The 17,543-nt window shown below is 50.4% G+C and overlaps 4 protein-coding genes across 4 annotated transcripts; 1 reads left to right on the plus strand and 3 right to left on the minus strand.

The window, feature by feature from the left end:
• Positions 1 to 3,854: 3,854 nt before the first annotated feature.
• VFPPC_12811 (serine-threonine protein kinase 19) lies at positions 3,855 to 4,946 on the minus strand (the record flags this gene model as incomplete). Its single annotated transcript, XM_018290588.1, has 1 exon — positions 3,855 to 4,946. The coding sequence occupies one exon, from the start codon at positions 4,944 to 4,946 to the stop codon at positions 3,855 to 3,857; it is 1,092 nt and encodes a 363-aa protein (XP_018148703.1).
• A 477-nt stretch (positions 4,947 to 5,423) lies between these two features.
• On the minus strand, positions 5,424 to 8,952 carry VFPPC_00548 (sulfate transporter family protein; the record flags this gene model as incomplete). Its single annotated transcript, XM_018280546.1, has 5 exons — positions 5,424 to 7,060; positions 7,152 to 7,698; positions 7,754 to 7,896; positions 7,965 to 8,672; positions 8,736 to 8,952. 5 exons carry the CDS (start codon positions 8,950 to 8,952, stop codon positions 5,424 to 5,426), a joined length of 3,252 nt encoding a protein of 1,083 aa, XP_018148704.1.
• A 4,560-nt stretch (positions 8,953 to 13,512) lies between these two features.
• VFPPC_00552 (cytochrome P450) lies at positions 13,513 to 15,420 on the plus strand (the record flags this gene model as incomplete). The annotated part of the gene is made up of 3 exons (XM_018280548.1): positions 13,513 to 13,998; positions 14,079 to 14,628; positions 14,678 to 15,420. The coding sequence occupies 3 exons, from the start codon at positions 13,513 to 13,515 to the stop codon at positions 15,418 to 15,420; spliced, it is 1,779 nt and encodes a 592-aa protein (XP_018148707.1).
• A 766-nt stretch (positions 15,421 to 16,186) lies between these two features.
• On the minus strand, positions 16,187 to 17,053 carry VFPPC_12812 (hypothetical protein; the record flags this gene model as incomplete). Its single annotated transcript, XM_018290589.1, has 1 exon — positions 16,187 to 17,053. One exon carries the CDS (start codon positions 17,051 to 17,053, stop codon positions 16,187 to 16,189), a length of 867 nt encoding a protein of 288 aa, XP_018148708.1.
• Between the last annotated feature and the right edge of the window lie 490 nt (positions 17,054 to 17,543).

Consider the following 17,543-nt stretch of genomic DNA (forward strand, 5'->3'; position numbering starts at 1 on the left):
TCCAAAATCAAATCCGCTACAGGTTGCCCTGTACCAAATTGCCGGTGACACACTCGTATAAGGTACTCCAGTCATCTCGAAGAATACTGTCAAGCTAACCACGCATCCAGGCGTCACTGGTGCAGACTCGTTCTTCAACTGAAGCTCCTCCGGGTCACGCACCACTCAAATGCCCAGAGGCGTGGAACCTGCAGTGACAGTTCATAGGCCCTGTACAGGCCCTCCTCCGGTTGTCGATAATATCAATGAACGAGTGATGTCCCGATGGCCACCATGTTCAGCAGGATGGCAATGCTGACAGGCTGATGATGCCCTGAACGCCCCTTCAATACTACTCCGTAAATGGTCACCAAGTGGCTCCAACTGCAGCCCCCCAAAACGCCACGCCCGGAGCCGCAACGCGCGCCGCACTGGGTGTAGTCCATGTTTTCAAGGGCCCATGGCAAATGGAGAACGATATGCGTCCTCAAGCTACCCTTCTAAAGCCAGCGTCCGAAGTGGCATGAAGCTCATGAGGTCCAAGCGGGAACGGTAAAAGTTAAATCCCAAGTGCTGACGTTGATATCACGCCCAGGTTGAGCTACGCACATCGGAGTACGCGCCTATGCCAGCCCAGATATCCAATCACTGCTTCTTGAGCTGCAATCTGGATCAAGCAGTTGCTCCCGAATTCCCTACAAGGTGCTCTGCGACAATTGAAGCCATCACGAGTTGATACCCCCTGTGTTGGCGCAGGGCTTCACTGCTGATCCGTGACAGTTATCTGGTGGCGTCTGCTGTGCTACAGCACGGATTTCCTCAGCCATGTGCCTGCCTGCCTTCCAATGTTCTGTCTTCTCGTCGCGAGCTACTTCTTGTCCTTGGATGTCTTACCCTGTGCATGGATGGGCGAGACACGACCGTGCGGATTTCTCCGCATTACAGAGCAATTGAGTTCCTTGCAGTCTCAAATGCCTGTTGCACGATACCAGACGTATTCTCAAGTCGATATGATGGGCCTCGGAAGAGTGTATACTCCGTAGGGAGTACGTACTGCGAACTTGCGCTCTTTGGTTCCCTTCCTTGTCAAGGTTCCTCCTTCCCAAGGAACCCATGTGTATTAGTTCGTCTGCAAAACGTGCTCCTTGCCTGTGCACAAAATGGCGTATTGTGTGAAGTGAGGAAAGAGCAAGGCGTCACTCCTGCCCCAGGAAGGCGTCTGGTCCCCTTTGTCCCACTGGTTTGAACTGCCGCAACATCACGCCTCCCGCCATTTCATGTGTTCCGTGATGCATGTCCTCTCCTCCACTCGCTTGCGTCTCCCGGCATCATCTTGATACAGCTGGAATTCGACTTCAGCCCGCCTTGCACCCTGCACTGGACCACGTACTCGGCCAATCCTCAAACCGCCAGCGCCCCGACCCGAATCAACATGCATCTCTGCAGCGTCATTTCGTGGGCTCTTAGCCTTGGTTGGCTGTTTCCTTACCCCTTTTTCTTTTCTCTGGTCAAAGTTGACATGATCCGCCCCTCCCGCCAAAACCAACAAGATGGGACAATTTCGATAGATCACACGTCCCAGGGAACCGGGCAGGGGTATCACTCCATATCAGGCTTAGACTCTGGCTGGTCGCTCGGCCATTCACCACCACATGTCCAAGCCCAGGGACGACAAATAAATTGACCTGGAAATTTTCTTTCCTTGTATGGAGTAGCACCAAGGTACGGCTCCAGATGCTCAGGCTTGGCTTGCCCTTCTCAAATGCCACCACTTTGATCTTCTCTGGCCACTTACATCTGGGTATCACAGGTGTCCATGAGCTCGCGTTTTTGTGGCATTTGACAAGTCAAGCAACGCAATGCAGACGAACTCAAAGCGCCAGCCTTGAGCAAAAGTCTCATTCCTTCAAGTGATTGCCGAACCATCTGTCTATTTCGACTCACTTGCATAAAAGTACCTCAGCGTGCATACGACAGTCGGCATTCGGCCATGTGCAATGAACTGCACCATGCGTCCTCTCTCAAGTCTCAAGGCTTGACAGTGGGCAGGGGTCATAGTGACGGCCGGCAGCCGAGGAACTGACTTTGCCAAACTTGTTAGGTGGTCTGTCACTGGTACCGGCGGACTGGGGCCACCATGCTCATGGTGTTGTATCCGCGTTATTAGCGCTGCAGCATTGAGTACAAACTTCGTCGTCACTAATCGTCAAGCATAACAGAAGGACCGGTGCGACGGATATGACTATTGGTTCGGTAGTGCTCCGTTGGTGTGTGCTCGTCCGCATGAGGGAACGCAGGCACCATGAGTTCGGTCATGAAGCTCCATCGTCAATGCTCGTCTCGTTGAACCTGATGGCTTTCACCAGCGCATAGCACAAGAGTCGTCGTTCGTCTCGTGTCATACAGGTCTGACATTGCGATTCTGCCAGACGACTTCATACATGGTTAGGTTGTTAATTGTGCCAAGTTTCGCTAATCGTGTACTAGTGTATGATCTTAATATTGACTGTGTAACCTTCCACATCAACCTAGTTAACATTGCTCTGTGCAACAGCGTTTCGACTCCAATGGCAGTTTCGCGTGTTGCCATAAAGTACTCGAGTCTGACATATGTTGTATGTATTCTAGCTCGCTAGGGTAGGTATCTTTGTCCAACTGCCCAACTTCCTCAGCGTCATCACTGTTTTGTGAGGATGCGCGCACATCTGTTACCCCAGCTGGTTAGGATGTGTACAGTAAACTTACTTACAGTGAGCCACAGTTCCTGAATTCAATCTATAAATATAAAACATGCTTGCAGCGCAGCGCCAAAGTATCATCAGTGTGCGTAGATAAACCCACTGGGACCGTGGTCATCCTATTGCGCGGCTAGTCCGAAGCTGTTTCAGCCCTTTCCATCTCATCAGCAGGCTTGTTTCGCAGTCGGCGTCTATCAGCTCGCTGATAGGTGCATGAACATCTACGGTTCCGAATCAGTGTAGAAAGGAGTGGCCCGATGTTCGGTTCAAGGCAATATACTTGGTAGCGGTGTGAATTATTACTTGGGGTTGCTTTTGACAAATATCTGAGACAGGATTCATCGCACAACACCAGCATGCCAAGCTCGTACATGCATCTTCCTTGTTTACAATATTCTGGCCATTGTTAACACTATAAAAGCCCATGGAACATCACGCGCATGAAAACTTATGCAGCCCACGCTGGGCTGCCAAGGAAGAAACGTCCGATCGTTCAAGTGGCCTGGGGATTCGCACGACAAGTTTGATCGCCAAACATTACCTGTTTGAGCATCACAAGAACGGACACCAAGCCGTCTCGTTTCGCGAATCGGATTGCCTCTTAATCGGGGAGGGATCAATGTTTACGCAATGTTGCGATGGCCATGTTTCGTTCGGGTTATGCAGTCGTCGGTTTGTCATGGGAGCAGGATGGATATAATGTACTGTACAATCTATGTGTATCTGGCCAAGTGATTCACAAGTTGTTTGGAATCCCTATCTGGAAAGAGACCTGTGCCGACTCAATTTTAACTCATCTAGTTCCATTGATTTCCAAATTGAATACTACCTTGTTGGTATGAAGCACAAATCACGTTGCAACGATCGTCAAGTTTTAATATAGACATAGTACCTACACGGCACTTCTTGACAGTACCTAATATACAGCGTGCCATCAATATACAATATCGAAAAAGAATTCCATCTATCCCCTTTCCATCCATGGAGACCATCCAAAACAGACCAGATGCTCCGGACCCAACTCCTACCCACCATCAGCATCACCACCATGCCCATTAAACGCCGTAGAAACCAACCGCCCCATCCCTCACATCCATGAACCAAGAAACAACATCCCATTAAACACTCAAAACACAATCATGCCAACGCCCTCACACCCTTCCCAACACTCCCCGTCTCAAAGACCTCTACAACACCCAATCCAACCGCCTGCCCAAGCACCCACTCCCACTCCACGCCCCAAAACTCCTTCCACCTCGTCCCGTACAGCCCATTCCCCTCAAACCTCTCCCTCAACCACGACTCCGGGCCCTCCCCCCATTTCGTCTTGCCCATCGCCTCGCGCAGCCAGTCCACCGCCCCATCCGCCAGCTTGAGATACCGCCCGTGGCCAGGCACCGCGATCCTGAACCCATCCAGCCCTTCGCCGCGGCGAGTCAACGCCGGCGCGCCGCCTCCCCCTCCCGCTAGGTGGATTGCATTTTGTCCGCCAACGGCTGAAACAGTTCCCGAGGCAAACCTCGAAACGTGCTGGATGGACGTCAGCGTCGTGCGGTCCTCCGGCCGTACGTGTAGTGTGCTCCCCGGCGTGGCCGTCGAGCTGGTTAGGAATCCTGCCCTCACAAGCTCATCTACCTGACTGGACGACAGTGTTGCCGAATCACCCACCGTCTGTGCCGTGGTGCTCCCCCGTAAAACATCGAGAAACTTGACCCTTGCCCCGTCTGATATCTCCTTCTTGTCAACTGCCCTAGCTAGCATACCCTCCAGGTCGGACATTTCGATAAGTGCCTCCCCCATACCGCCTCTCCTTTCGACACGGACTTTACGAAGAATTCCCTTGCCGACTAGTTCGACGATTTCACGCTCAATTTTCCCAGGTGAACTCGTCAACACCCCGTTTATATGGCCCATTGTCACGATGGGCGGTATTGATATCCTGTAGTTTAAAATGTCCGCTGTCCGCGTGGATGTGAATCCTGTGGCTGGCACAGTCGTAAACATGTGTGACCGGATGTACCGCATCGCTTGAGGCACATCCCGGAGTGTGAGTTCTTCATGTGCTGTGAGGATAGGCGTGGCGCCTAAGTCGCTAAACTTCTCGGGGAAGAGGGCTTCATCTTGGGATTTGGGCGTCTTCTTCCTTCGGGGGGATTGTGATGATTGTTGGGCGGGTTTTGATTTTGTTATTCGTGGTTTGCCGAGGATGGAGCGGAGGTTTTGTGGCATTTTGGTTGTTTGTATGAGTTGTGATGTTGGAGTGAGGTGGGACTGAGATTGAAGGTTAGATACCAAGTACCTAGGTAGGTAGGTAGACGTAGGTGAGTGGCGAATTTGATAGCAACAGCGAGTGGTGTACTCCGCAGCCCTGTATAAGACTAAAATGAATGAGGAGATGATTTATACAAGTTTGACAATTGTATGTTTGGCTTTTCGTAAATATTGGCTACCTAGGAGGTTCATGATAAGATGTTGTTGCCTGCTACCCTAGATTTTGGATTCCGAGGCGATGACTAAGCATTCAACAGGTTTGTCCACATCACAACGCGATCGACTCACAGCAAATATCGGAAAGAGAAATGTCAAATTAGACAATAAGTGGCTCAATTTACATGCGATGCGCATCGCCATGCAAATTTTCTCAAAAACGCCAAACAGATGGTATCCAAATGAAATACTGCCGCCCTCCCATAGTCAAAGAGATGCTCAACCAGCCGTTGTCAAAATATATGACGTGATAGAACTCATTCTCTCGCTCGTCAATTTCAATGATAACCTCAGAAACTCCCTAGCAATCTCCGGTTCATCCTTTTGCAATTTCTTCCAGGCTTCACAGTCCATCTGCCATACCACGCAGTCCCTCTCCACAAGGGCCGTCGCCGTTCGTTTCGTCTCTGAGAAGAAGGGTAATTCGCCGCACGTAGTGCCCGCAACTATGCTTTCGCAAAGCCAGCCCTGTGGTAGGTCGTACTCTGCACGGACGATGCCTCGCTCTACGAGGTAGAAGCCGTCTGCTTGCTCACCGCGGCGGAACAGGACGGTACCTGCGGCGTACTCCCTGCGCTTGAAATACGATGTCGCCTGGAACCAAAAGTCTTCATTTTTACCACTGAGACCTTGAAAGATTTGAAGCATCAGGCGGAGGGGTTCGTTGAAGCTTTGCCACTTGGACGGATGGGGGATGTCAACGCTTGTGAGGGCTTCACGGGCGGCTTCCACAAGGTGAGTCTGTCGGGGGGAGTTGAACGGCGGGTCAAAGGATGAGAAGGATGACGTGTTTGCTGCGGTTGGAACGTCGAGACTTGCCGTGGCAACTCGCTTGGTTGAGTTGAGTTCCTCCTGCCTGGCGTACAGGGTCTTAAGGAGCTCGTTTTCGCAGCTTTCGAGGGCTGAGTTCAGATTCGGGAGCATGTTAACCTCGATCTGGTCGTTGTCCAGGCCCACGGCTCGGAGATTTCGCCCAAGTTGGCTTTCTGCATCGACTCCACTGAGGACAAAGAAGACGCCTTTCTTGTCAAGGAGGCGGCTGATTGTGTTGAAAGCTTCGCCTGCAGAGTAGTCCAGACCGGTGACGTGCCACAAGTCCAATATGAGAAACTTGATGGGCTTCTTGGCGAATGCGTGGTCATCTAACAGCCCCCGAATCTTTTCTTCGACGCTGACAATAGTTCCAAAGAAGAGATAACCGGTTAGCTTCATGATGAAGATTTGCTGGCCAACTTGGTTCAAGTAGTGGTGTTGTGAAGGGTTGCGACGGACTGTCGAGCTGACAATTCCTCCGTCATATGATCCACGAACGGCCGAAACGCGTGAGGTCTGAATGATCAACGAGACAAACGCAAGCAAGATTCCAACTCCAATGCCAACCACAAAGTCGTGCATTCCCATAACCAAGACAATGACAATGACGGTCAAGAATTCGGCAAGCTTGAGTTTCTTCCGGGGCAGCCATACTGCTTCCAAGAGAAGCTCAAAGCCCAAGTCGAAAATGAGCGTGCCTACCATCATAACTGGGATGAACCCGATTAGTGACGGACCAATCATCATGACGCCAAATGTTGTTGCGGCCAAGATGTAGCCTGCTAATCGCTTGTCTCCGCCGGATCGGACAAAAAAGACAGTGTTTGCATAGACGAGATAATTTTGGATGCTGCCCACGCATCCTGACAAGATGTTGGAGTAGCCGTGTAACTTCAGCTCTTTGTCGAGGTCCGCGTTGTCCTCGCCCGTGTTCAGAGCCAGGGCAGGCACATTGATGGGAACATGGAGGATACCGAAGAATGTCAATGCCATCATCGCCGGTACGACTTCGAGAATAGCGTCCCAGTGTACCAAGTTGAACTCTATTTTACTACGTTAGCTTCGAAACAAGACGGGTAAACGATTCAAGAAGAAAGAATTTGTTAGAAGGCATGCTTGTCGGATAAGGCTTACGATATAGTGTGTAAAAGTACCACCAAGGTTCTCCCGGTGGTGGCCCTTCGAAAATCCAACCTTTGTCACGCAGAGTATCCGTCTCGAGCGCGTCAATGGACACGACGAAGATGTAGAATACCAAAGGAATGGCCAGAATGAAAAGAGGCAGGAAGTACTTGGATCGAATCTTGGACTGTCCGTAAAATAGAGCAATTGCCAACACAAGCGGGAATATCCATAAAAGGAGCGTATCCGGCTGGGTCAGTTTTTTCAAAGTATCCAAATTATACTCGAGGTTTCCATCTAGACGTGCAGAAACCTCGAAGCCGGTGGCGATCAAAAACCAACCAACACCGCCAATGCAGCCTATTAGGATATGTCTGGGAATGAAGCCAACCATGTAGCCAAACTTGAACTTGCCCATGAGATAAAAGACCAGGCCAGTCATGACAGAACTCAGCGCATAGGCAACAATGGTGGTGGCTATGACAGCATCCGGATTGTCCTCACCTACATTGTCCATGATCTTCTGAGCCATGTTGTGGAAGAATGGAACCACTTCGATCTGAAGTACGTTAGATAAAGACGGAAGAAATGAAAGCCTCAAGGGTTGGAATTACAAGTTCAGACCCAACAGCTCCCCTAAATATACTGCCTGATGAAAACGTGATTTGTGCTACAATTGTGCTGACGTAGTATATGGAAATACCAGCCGAGCCCAGATGCGAGAATAATTGTTTGCCAAGAGGAAACAAGATCATACCTGACCCAGAGTAAGTCAGCGATTAAGATGGCAAGAGTCTGGTTGAAAATCAGTGTCTGGTGGCTTACCGTACGACAAGGCATCCAAAATATTCAGTAAAAGTCCAACGGCCACAGCAGGAAGGCACGAGACAGGTTCCGCAATCACCGTATGCCACAATGCCTTGCGATCCCATCGATGTGGGTTTACGGCCACCTTGACAGCATGGGCAACATGGTTCTCCAGCTTTTGGCTATTCTCGACAAACCCGCTGTACCATTTCCTTGGCTGGATGTCTTTTTGCCCCTCAAGGTCGCCGGTATTGTCGCTCTCATCTGACACATGTCCTAGAAGTGGTGTCTGTTCAGTCACGGCTGTTGTTTGCTCGCTCAGCTGAGGCTGGACATGCTCATCCTCAGAGTGTTGCCGCCGTCGTTTCGGCTCGATAGGCCGTGTCTCGGCCGATAGAGGAGCATCAGGAACCACAGACTGCGGCGGCGATTTTCTTAACAGATTGGACAGTACTGAAGGTCCAGATTCTTCGACAGCGGTATCGGGGTCTCTTTCCTCCGGAGAAACAGGCTCTGATACTTCCAAGATGGTCCCAGAAGCCGCAGCATCGTCTTCGTTTCGATCTTGTCCATCTTGGCTCTGTGAAAAGAGGTCCTGTACTGAGCCTCTGTTCCGCTGCAAGAATGAGGGTCGTCGGGGGGTTGCGCCATCGGACAGCAAGTAGCTAGCCAGTTCGGCAGTGTCTTCGCGAACGGTTCGGGCATTTTGCTCGCTATCGACGGGAGCTGTCTCGAGTTAGAGAAATGGGTCGCATATTGGAAGCAGGGGTGGGGGGAATTTTTCAATACCCAGCTGTCCCCGAACCGAAGCATGAATGTAGGACCGAATTGGTTCTCGATACGTCTTTGGCGTTCCTACTGACGCTGACAGATGCTGGGCGGCGTCATCGTGGGTGTTTGCAGCATCTGCCCCGTCATCATGGGAGGGTTGCTGGCGGTTTGGCTGCGACGAGAAGCTGGAGGACCTGCTTCTCCAAGGAGAGAAGCTGAGAATTGAAGAAGACATCAATGGCTAGATGCCGGGGCAAGCACAAGCAGCTCCCCCACGTGTGCCGTCGATGCGGATCAGCTACCGGCGTCGCATGGGCGTGGCTGGATATTGCGATGGTCAATGGCGTCAAAGGTCGCAGCACACGCAGGTAGCTCTATGCTACGCACGAAGCACAACAAGAAGATGAAGAAACGAATCCTTGATAATTAAAGGAGGAGAAAAAGTCGACGATCAGGCCAATTCGAGCTGGAACGGTTCCAAGAGTCTAGTGGGAAGCCATAGCTCCACCTCAGCGACGCCTTTATCTCTATGTGGATCTTCAAACCGGAATCCTTGGCACCAGACCAGATGGAAGCTGCACAATGTTTGGACGGGGCGGCAAACTGTGGATATGAACGCCGAGATACAGGGAATTCGCAATGTGACGGTGCTCATTGGCATCGATGGTGACAGCGGCGTTGGGTAGGGGAAATATTGACAGTTCAATCAGGAAGAGAGTCTGGTGCGTGCCGATATCGAAAACGAAGAAGACGAAGAAGAAAGCCACCGACGCCGCCATCCATCAAGTGGGACGAACCAGTTCACATGCAGTTCTTTATCCAATGTCTCAGTTTTCAGGTACAAAGGGCTGACGAGAAAAAGCAATGAAGGGGTACGGTATTATTTATACACATGGACGACTTTCAAGACCCCCATGGCAGATATTCCCATTTGCGTGCAAACTCCTGTCGAATCTGCTGGCAATGGTCTTCGCGCAAGGTTCTCGCAACGACCTGTTCTCCCCATCAACAGACAACTTGCATCCTGACGAAACATGGGCGCGATCCCCTTGTGTAACTCGCCGTACTGCATGCAGGAGTACTCCATATTGGATATGCTGAAAAAAATAGTTTAACGGTCCGGTCAGGCTGGATTTGTCACGTGTCGTATCAACTGTTGGGCTTTGTCTACGGTAGCAATCCGAACCAACTGTCTCTATCAGGAACCGAGTCCAGTTTGATCAATGGGCGAAAACCAAGAGTCCGTCGCCATAATCAGATCAGAGAGTAAACATAAAATGGCGGAATGGGCCCATTCTCTCCTTCACTCTCGCTGTGGAGCTTGCGGTCTGCATTTTCATGTGGACGACCTCTTCTATAGCTGTGAGAAGCACCAGACCCTCAATTCTTCAGTCATTTGCTCAAGTCATCGTGCTAATCTCATCCCTGTAGTTGTTCGTCGAGAAGGCTCTGTAGTAACCGGACACGGGCCATCAGAGTTCCCCTTTCACCGGTACCATGTCCTTTGTGATGACGTATGGCTTTGCTACCACCCAGGTTGTCATCAACATCATGCAGAAACCGTTGTGGCACATGCCGATTGCCTGAAACTCTTCTACCGGAAAACCGGCTCGTGTGGGATTAATGACAAGCTGCATTGGCTTTGGGTAGCGGCGACATGGACAAATCCATGGCATGAAACACTGGAGCTTCATGTCCGGCCGCAACTTGATTTCGATCGTAGAGTAGCTGACCTGGGCCTGACGAAGCAGCTGATCAGATTACCGGAAGAGCTTAATGTCATGATTCGGGACTTTTCATTGCCGGAGGATTCACAGCTGGGCTTCGCACTACTCCACGATTATGAGCTGCGTACCGCTTCTTCTCCCTCCTTGATGAAAGCTGCTGCATGCCGGGAGCCACTTGCTCAAATCAATAACTGGAGCCGTGGCGAAATCCCGGACATTCAAACAGCCATAAATAAGCCCTTTGTACGGCTGTCATTTGATTGGCGAGGTCTTCGGGGCATTGAAAGAATGGAACAACTTCCTCTTCCGGCAAACGTACGGTCTGACTATGCCACTTATATCGTGGACGAGATTGAGCGCCTGTCTAATGTCATGGTACACTTTCAAGTATGCCATCACTTCTCTGATGCAGAAGAGAGAGCACACGTGTTTTCCCTTTCTATTTTCTTGTTTTCAACTTTTCTGACCAGCTGTCAGCTTGATCTTGCCATCTAAGAAGGCATGACACGAGGATTCCGAGTCTGGGATACCTCTTGCCCACCACCTCGCGCTTACAATGTTGGCCATAATGATTCGTTTATATGCCATCTGGGGACGGTAGGGACGGAGGCGGGTAACCTCACCGGAATAACTTTTTTTGTCTCGTATGGGTCATTCTATGCTGTACATGCCCACACGAGTGCTCAACCGTCCGCGGAGTACACATTTTTGAATCTTCAACCTTACAAGCGAGACAAAGTTGCATGGGTCTATGTTCCAATCCGGAAGGGAATCGAAGAGTTTGCATTTACTCAGGCGAGAGACCTTGGACCCGGCCACTCTAAGAAACAGCATGTCTTGGTAAGATTGAGACAAGAAAACTCAACCTGAATGTAGCATGCTGAAATGTTGGAGACTAACGGAACGCAGTTGCGTATGGAAGACAACGGAGACGTCGTAGTTGGGCAGAATGTAGGTAAGCCACTGAGATTTTTATCTACCAAACGACCTCGAACGCTCATATATAAGAAAAACGATGTGACGCCAATCTACTTCTGTGATGCTATTTCTGACGAACATCCAAAAAGGGAGTTGATCATTCCACACTACATAGCGTCACACGATCGACGACGGGGCTTGAGCTACTTTTCGTCAGCTTGTTTGAAAGGAGCCACTGCCATTCGAGTGTTCCATGTTCCCACGACAAATATCTGCAGAGGACTCTTAGTAGAATTTGGGGGAGGGGCTAGGCGTGCTCTAGGACAATGCAGATTAGGTGTTGATCCAGCGCAAGACTTTGTGGGGATGAAGAAGCTCTGCTTTGTCCACACCAACTATCAAGAACTAGGTTCGACAAGCGCAACAGATGTTGTCATTGTGGAATGCCATGACGATGCAGATCATACTCACCAAGACATTGGCTGGACTTGTTGTGATATGAGGGGTTGTGTGAAGGTCGGGTTTAGCGGGATATCGAACGAAATGAGGATAGAGAATAGTGGTGCATAGTGCTAGACATTTTACCACGGTTAGGGAGGGACTATTTTCGGCGCTTTCGAGTGTCAATGAAGCACTTGTTAAGATGATGGTTTACTCTGGCATGAACGATCGTTCACAGATGGTCGAATCCTCATTGCGGATTGTGCTGACATGCGAGAAGTCTCTGTCCTGATTGGCTACATGTTACATGTCAAGCAGTGTCGGGACTCGGGATGCTGATGCTCCATCATTGTCCTCCTGCATGCAAAATCTTGCATGTGCAGATGGCACCCATCCACGTCCATCTGGTCGTTCGGCCTACGTATCCGAGCTGAGACAGGGGCCTATCTGCCTCTTCCCAATCATGACGATTGCCGAATACCTCGAGCGGGTAATGAATGCCTGTGCAGCAACGAATGCTACTTGACCACGGATACCGTCGCAGTGGCACTTGATGCCCAGCTTGGCCAGTGTCTGTTGGCACATGCAAACGAAGAGAATTGACGACAGAAGATGACAAAGACAAGTATCCAAATAGCCAGGCAGAAGAAAAAGGTCACTCGCAGGGGCTGCCCTCAGGCTTGCTTGACCACGCCCGGAGTGGGAGCCAATTGGACGACCCGTGATTGAAAGCAAGCACAGGGTGATCATGAGGATTGTCGCCAACCAGCATGATGCCTCTTTTTTCAAATTAACAGGCTTAGCAGTGACTCTTGGCCAACCAGCTCTCGTCTCAGCCCTACGGAGAAAGCTTGCTCCTCTCGTCAGCACTTGGCGCTGACGTTCGACAACGCCTCACCAGGACAAGGACAGACCAGAATAGATGAAATCCAACAGAGCCCATGTCGGACAGCCGGGTGATGTCAATAAAATTGGAAAGCAACTGGCTCGACCCTGGGATTAATGCTACATTGCCTCATGATACAGCAGATGTTTTTAGCACGGACGAGTTTTTACACAGGCGATCAATTCTTGGTCAAGGCAATGGGAGCTTCTCGGCAATTTCCTTTTTCTGAGCAAACCGGACAAAACAACCAGACCAGACTTTCTGAGTTTCAAGTTTCAACCGGCTGGTCCCCCAACCCCTACGCCACATCACATCCGCTTGTGCTTACATTTGGATTCTGGGCTCTGGACAATTGGCCGGCTCCATGTCTGTCTGACTGGCTTGAGATGGCTCAACCACAACCCTGGGTATCCATGGTATCCACGCCAGCAAATTCCCCGACCAACAAGTGAGACTTTCTTGTCAGCACTTGGACGACTCAATTGAACTCGCTGAGCTCGCTCACAATTCCCACATTGCCGGGTTTGGCCAAGAAAGGTCCACGTCAACCGCGTCTGGTGCATTGCACCGCCTTCCTGGGTCATTTGCCAAACAATATCAACGCCCCGATGCATGTCCGTCAGACTTTAGCTCAACCCCAGTGGGCACACCTCTCTAATCAACTCAACTCCACTGGCTGCATCTGCATCCCCCCGTGTACCGGGCTTGCTTTGGACATGTTACGCGTAGGGGTATATTTAAACCCTCTATAGCATAAAACAATGTCCGCCTCCCCAACCTTGAAACTGTAAAATCGTCCACCATAACAATCTGACGGCGCATCATGGCACTTTCTCAGTCTCTAAGTGTAGCTACACAGGCGTTCAACTATTTGGGTACCTACACAACCGTGGCTATCCTCATTGTCGTCTTTCTATACGTTCTTCGACAACTTGCTTTACCCAAACCACTCCCTGGGATCCCCTATGACCATGAATCAGCCAAGAGTATTCTCGGTGATCTTCCGGGGTTTGCTGGTTCTCCCAACAATAGAGAATGGGCAATGAATCACGGCATCAAGCTCAAGTCTCCCATATTTCAGGTCTTTGTCAAACCCTTCCAGAAACCATTCGTCTTTGTTACCGACTTTTATGAAATGGTCGACATTTCCATGCGCCGGTTAAAAGAGTTTGACAGGAGTGAGGCGGCTATCAGCATGTTTGAGGGGATTGTGCCAGAGCAGCAGATTACGTTGCAGTCTCACGATCCTCGGTTCAAGAGGAACAAGGAGCTTGTGCGAGATTTGATGAGTCCAACCTTCCTGCACAAGGTATATATATCCTCTCTGTGTCTTGTGACTGAGCTCATGCATGTTTGTGTCCAATCTGATGCTGACAAGCGGAAAACTAGGTCTCTGCACCGCACATTTATGATGCTGTTCTACGATTGACAGATCTCTGGGAGAAAAAGGCTGCGTTTTGCAACGGAAAAGTATTTGATGCCGGAGGCGATATCCACCATGCAGCCCTGGACATGATTCTCATAATGTCGTTTGGGCTAGACCTCAAGAGAACTCATCTTGTCAAGAAACTCAACCACCTCCAGCCCAAGGATACTCCGTCCAATAACAACAGGACCAAGAATTCTAGGCTCGAATTTGAAGATGTTCCTCTGAACCCTGAGCTTAGTGCTCTAGCCTATCTCTCCGACAGCACTCACAATGCCCTCCGGTCACCATTCCCTAAACTGTTTCACTTCTACAACCGCCACTTCTCTTCGGACATGAAGAAGGCACAAGGTCTAGCTGACCAAATGCGTCATCGGGAAATCGCAGCGAGCATTCAGCGCCGAGACAAGGGACAGGCTGAATGGTGTGCCCTTGATCATATGATTGCACGAGAGTCCGCAATTGCAGAAAAGGAAGGACGGAAACCAAACTTTTACTCCCAAGCTATGACAAGTGAGGCAAGTTTATTACGACTACACGCCTATCTACATAGTTGGGATAGGATATACTAACGCACTGCAACAGGTGCTGGGCTACCTCATCGGCGGCCACGAAACAACCTCATCCACCGTCCGCTGGAGCATGAAATATCTCACCGACGACCAGAGAGCCCAATCCATCCTCCGCGACGGCCTCAAAGCCGCCTACCCAGCCGCCGTCTCTGAAAACCGCCCCCCGCATCTATCAGAAATTCTCACCACCCACATCCCCTACCTCGACGCCGTCATCGAGGAAAACCTCCGCTGCAGCAAGGTGCTCCCCCTAACCACCCGCGACGCCATGGTCGACACACAGGTCCTCGGCGTGCCCATCCCCAAGGGCACAACCATCGCCCTAATCGGCAACGGACCGGGCCTGACAATCCCCAGCACCAAGATCCCCTTTGACGAGACCAAGTATTCCCGAAGTGCCACGGCAAAGGGGTACATGCAAAAGTATGGACGCTTCGACGATGTGGGTATTGAGACGTACTACCCCGAGAGGTGGCTGAAGACGACGACGGACGAAAAGGGCGTTGAGACGGTGGAATTTGATGCGAATGCTGGTCCGATTTTTGCGTTTGGACTCGGCCCGAGGGGTTGCTTTGGAAGGAGGTTGGCGTATTTGGAGATGCGGATCTTCTTTACGCTCGTGTTTTGGAAGTACAAGTTTGGTGAGCTTCCGACCGAGTTTGCGGCTCACGATGAGGTGGTGAATCTGACGAGGACGCCGGTTAATGTGTTTGTTCGGTTGGAAAAGGCTTAGCGTTAATGGGATTGCTTAGGTATATAATATTATGGAATTGGTTTATATTGAATGTCGGTAAATGAGATCTAACTGTGTAGAGTGAATCTGAATCAAGGTATCTTTTAGAAGAATCGAACTACTGAGACTATGAACCGGCTACAAAAGTTTCTTCTGAGTTATACCATTTGACTAGAATTATTATAGATATAGGTGCCACGAGACATCATGGTCATGGAAGCACATCAGACCTACAGTCTGTGGTCAAAGGTATGTGGACATATCCAAGTATACACTAACACAGCTCAATATGCTTCAACACACTACGCGATATGCGATACCTTTCCTTGTTGAAGTACTTCTGAACCCCCCACTGTAAGCATGGTTCAATACATAAATTAAGGCATGTACGTCACCGTAGTTTACTCTTAGCATCAGACAAACTTTGATGGTATCAGCCGTCTATTCACATCTCGTTACATTCCACTGTGGGTTCTAGTAAGCAATGCGTCTTGATACAGACACAGTCCTGTATAGAGCATATCTACCCATGGTCAGACAGGTCTACGCTACTTCTCCGACAGAAACAAAGTAATATTTATCTAACCGTGTATGCCCGCATTATACACACCCAAATACCAAAATGAATATCTGCCGCTCACTGGTAATATCCCACACGAGTACCATTATCTATATTATAAACAAACCAAATAGCCCGTCACAGGCTCCTATATCCCAATCAGTCTATCCCAAAACGCCAAAACAATGCCATTTTCCCAAACGTAGTCTACACGCCCTGCCAAGCCCTCTGAATAGCACCCCAATACTGCATCGGAAACTTTCTCATATGTCCAACATGCCCACTTCCGCTAAACATCTCCGTGTCAGCCTTTCTCCCCAACTCTCTCGACTCAGCAACATGCGTCTCAATGTCCTCCCACCCAATAAGATCATCCTCCTTGCTATACATGTACAGCCTTTTCGCATCCGGAACCTCAAACTGCTCATTATTCACAGCCCTGACGCTCCACGCCCCAGCGCTCTCGCGCCCAATCGTCCACGCATAAAACGAATTTACGCACAGAAACATAGCCCAGATGGACTGCGTCATGCCAAACGGCCAGGGGAACCAGGCGGCCGTCCCGAGAGCCATGGCGCGCGACCACCGCCCTATATTCGACCAGGATAGATCGGTGCTGCCGGGCGTGGAGTCCAGGATGAGAAGCTGGTGAGGCATAGGCTTGCCAAACACTTCTTGGTAGGAGTTGAGCGTGGCGGCGTAGTTGACGGCGCCGGTATTGGACATGGTGTGGATGAGGATGCGCTCGTTTTCGAGGTTCGTGTTCTTCTTGGCGAGGGCGGTGAGGACGGGAATCATGTAGTCGGATCGTTGTTGGAGGTCGGAGAACATGGCTTTGGAGATGGGTGACAGAACGACGATCTGCGTCGCGTGTGGGAAGAGCTCGCGGAAGCCGTCGGCGTATTTGGCGACGTGTTTGGGCAGGCCGTCGCCCCAGCCGTAGAGGAGGACAATTGTGGGATCCGAGTCTTGACGCTTCTTTTGCTCTTCGGTTTCGACGGCTTCACCTGGTCGGGTGAAGACTTGGTCGGAGAGGGAGGTGAAGCCTGGGAAGGGGGGGCTTTTCGACGACATTGTTGCTTGGCTGAGATGAGCAGAGATGAGATGCTGTCAACGGCGATGTCGGATTTTGTGCGGGAAAACAAGAGTATATTATCGACTGTTTCAATTAGAGTCGGTAGCTCTCAGCTTGTCTTCGTGCAGTCTAGTCTGGCAACGTTCCGGAAACATGAACCGGCCCTGGTTCTGGTTCCAATCGACTTATATACTCATCGTGCCCGGCACCATCGGTCACCAGTGGAGAAGGCGTAAGGCTTAGACAACATGAAAAAGCACATAACAAAATGACATAACTCCCTGGTCCTTGGCCATCCCCAATCTCAACAATTTTTAAACCCCCTAGGTTTGCGCAATGTATTTGTACAGAAATAGTTTGAATCAGCGCCAACCAATGTGTAGCTCAATTGGGAAGTGGGTTGTCAGAGAATTTAAGGTGAGTGGACACTTTTTGCTGCCGGTGGGTCAGGGTAAATGCGTCAAAAATGCGAACATGCCGAGGCACGGA

This window comes from Pochonia chlamydosporia, chromosome 1 (genome assembly GCF_001653235.2).
Source record: "Pochonia chlamydosporia 170 chromosome 1, whole genome shotgun sequence".
In the NCBI taxonomy this organism is placed as follows: domain Eukaryota; kingdom Fungi; phylum Ascomycota; class Sordariomycetes; order Hypocreales; family Clavicipitaceae; genus Pochonia; species Pochonia chlamydosporia.